Raw genomic sequence first — 976 nt, forward strand, 5'->3', positions numbered from 1 at the left:
GCTTGCAGTGTTACTGCCTGTGTGGTTCCGGCACGCGGGAAGGCTATGGTGCCAACTGACTTGTCCATTGCCATACCAGAGGGAACCTATGCACGAATTGGTAGTTCTTCATTTAGCTTTACTTATCCTCTTTTTATTTTCACTGAAATTAGTCAATAGATTTTTTGAATCTGGTCTTTGCTTGACAGATGTAAACTGGCAACTAGGTTATGTTTCAATGTTTCCACTTGAGTCAAAACAGAGTAATATTGATTCAAATGATGATTTGGGTTTGGTTTTCCTGCAGCTCCTCGGTCTGGGCTGGCTTGGAAGCATTCTATAGATGTTGGTGCTGGGGTTATTGATGCAGATTACCGTGGGCCAGTTGCTGTGATCCTCTTCAATCATTCAGATCAGGACTTTCAGGTTAATGCCGGTGATCGAATTGCTCAGTTAATAATCGAGAAGATTCTAACCCCAGAGGTTGTTGAGGTGGATGATTTGGATTATACATCTCGAGGCAAAGGTGGCTTTGGATCAACAGGTGTCTAAATGTGGGCTTTCTCTTTTTTTCTCCACTAGCATTTTAATGTACTGAAATTTTGAAAATGCCTTCATTTAGAAGAATGCAGAGAAACAGAAGGCAACAATTTTGGTGAACAGAATGACCTTTTGCATTGTAATTGGGAACTGGAGTCGTTTCCTCCTGTTGGCCTGAATGGCGCATCTACTAAATATAATAGAAGCTCGTTCATACAATTATGCATGTAATGATGTGTCTTCTCTCTTTTTTCTTGTGTTTGGAGCATCAATACCATTCTTGATTAAGTGTTTAGAAGTATAATTAAAATGTCAGTTGCTCGTTTTGTTGATGATAGTCAGACATTTGTAATATGATATTCACTATTCGTTTGGTGAGACAATGAAAGGATTATATCCCGCATTGTATCCCGCATTCCTGGAAGTAGCACAACTTTTTTAGAATTGTCAAACTGGT

At 39.4% G+C, this 976-nt stretch overlaps 1 protein-coding gene across 1 annotated transcript in view; it reads left to right on the forward strand.

Annotated features, from left to right (window-relative positions):
- Window positions 1–738, forward strand: part of LOC131043626 (deoxyuridine 5'-triphosphate nucleotidohydrolase) — a 1,483-nt gene extending 745 nt beyond the window's left edge. Inside the window, exons 2-3 of the mRNA XM_057976862.2 lie at window positions 9–100; window positions 287–738. Coding sequence (XP_057832845.1) covers window positions 9–100; window positions 287–531 — 337 coding nt within the window. The 3' untranslated portion in view covers window positions 532–738. The remainder of the gene's footprint in view (window positions 1–8; window positions 101–286) is intronic.
- The last annotated feature ends 238 nt before the right edge of the window (window positions 739–976 follow it).

This window comes from Cryptomeria japonica, chromosome 1 (genome assembly GCF_030272615.1).
Source record: "Cryptomeria japonica chromosome 1, Sugi_1.0, whole genome shotgun sequence".
Taxonomy (NCBI): Eukaryota; Viridiplantae; Streptophyta; class Pinopsida; order Cupressales; family Cupressaceae; genus Cryptomeria; species Cryptomeria japonica.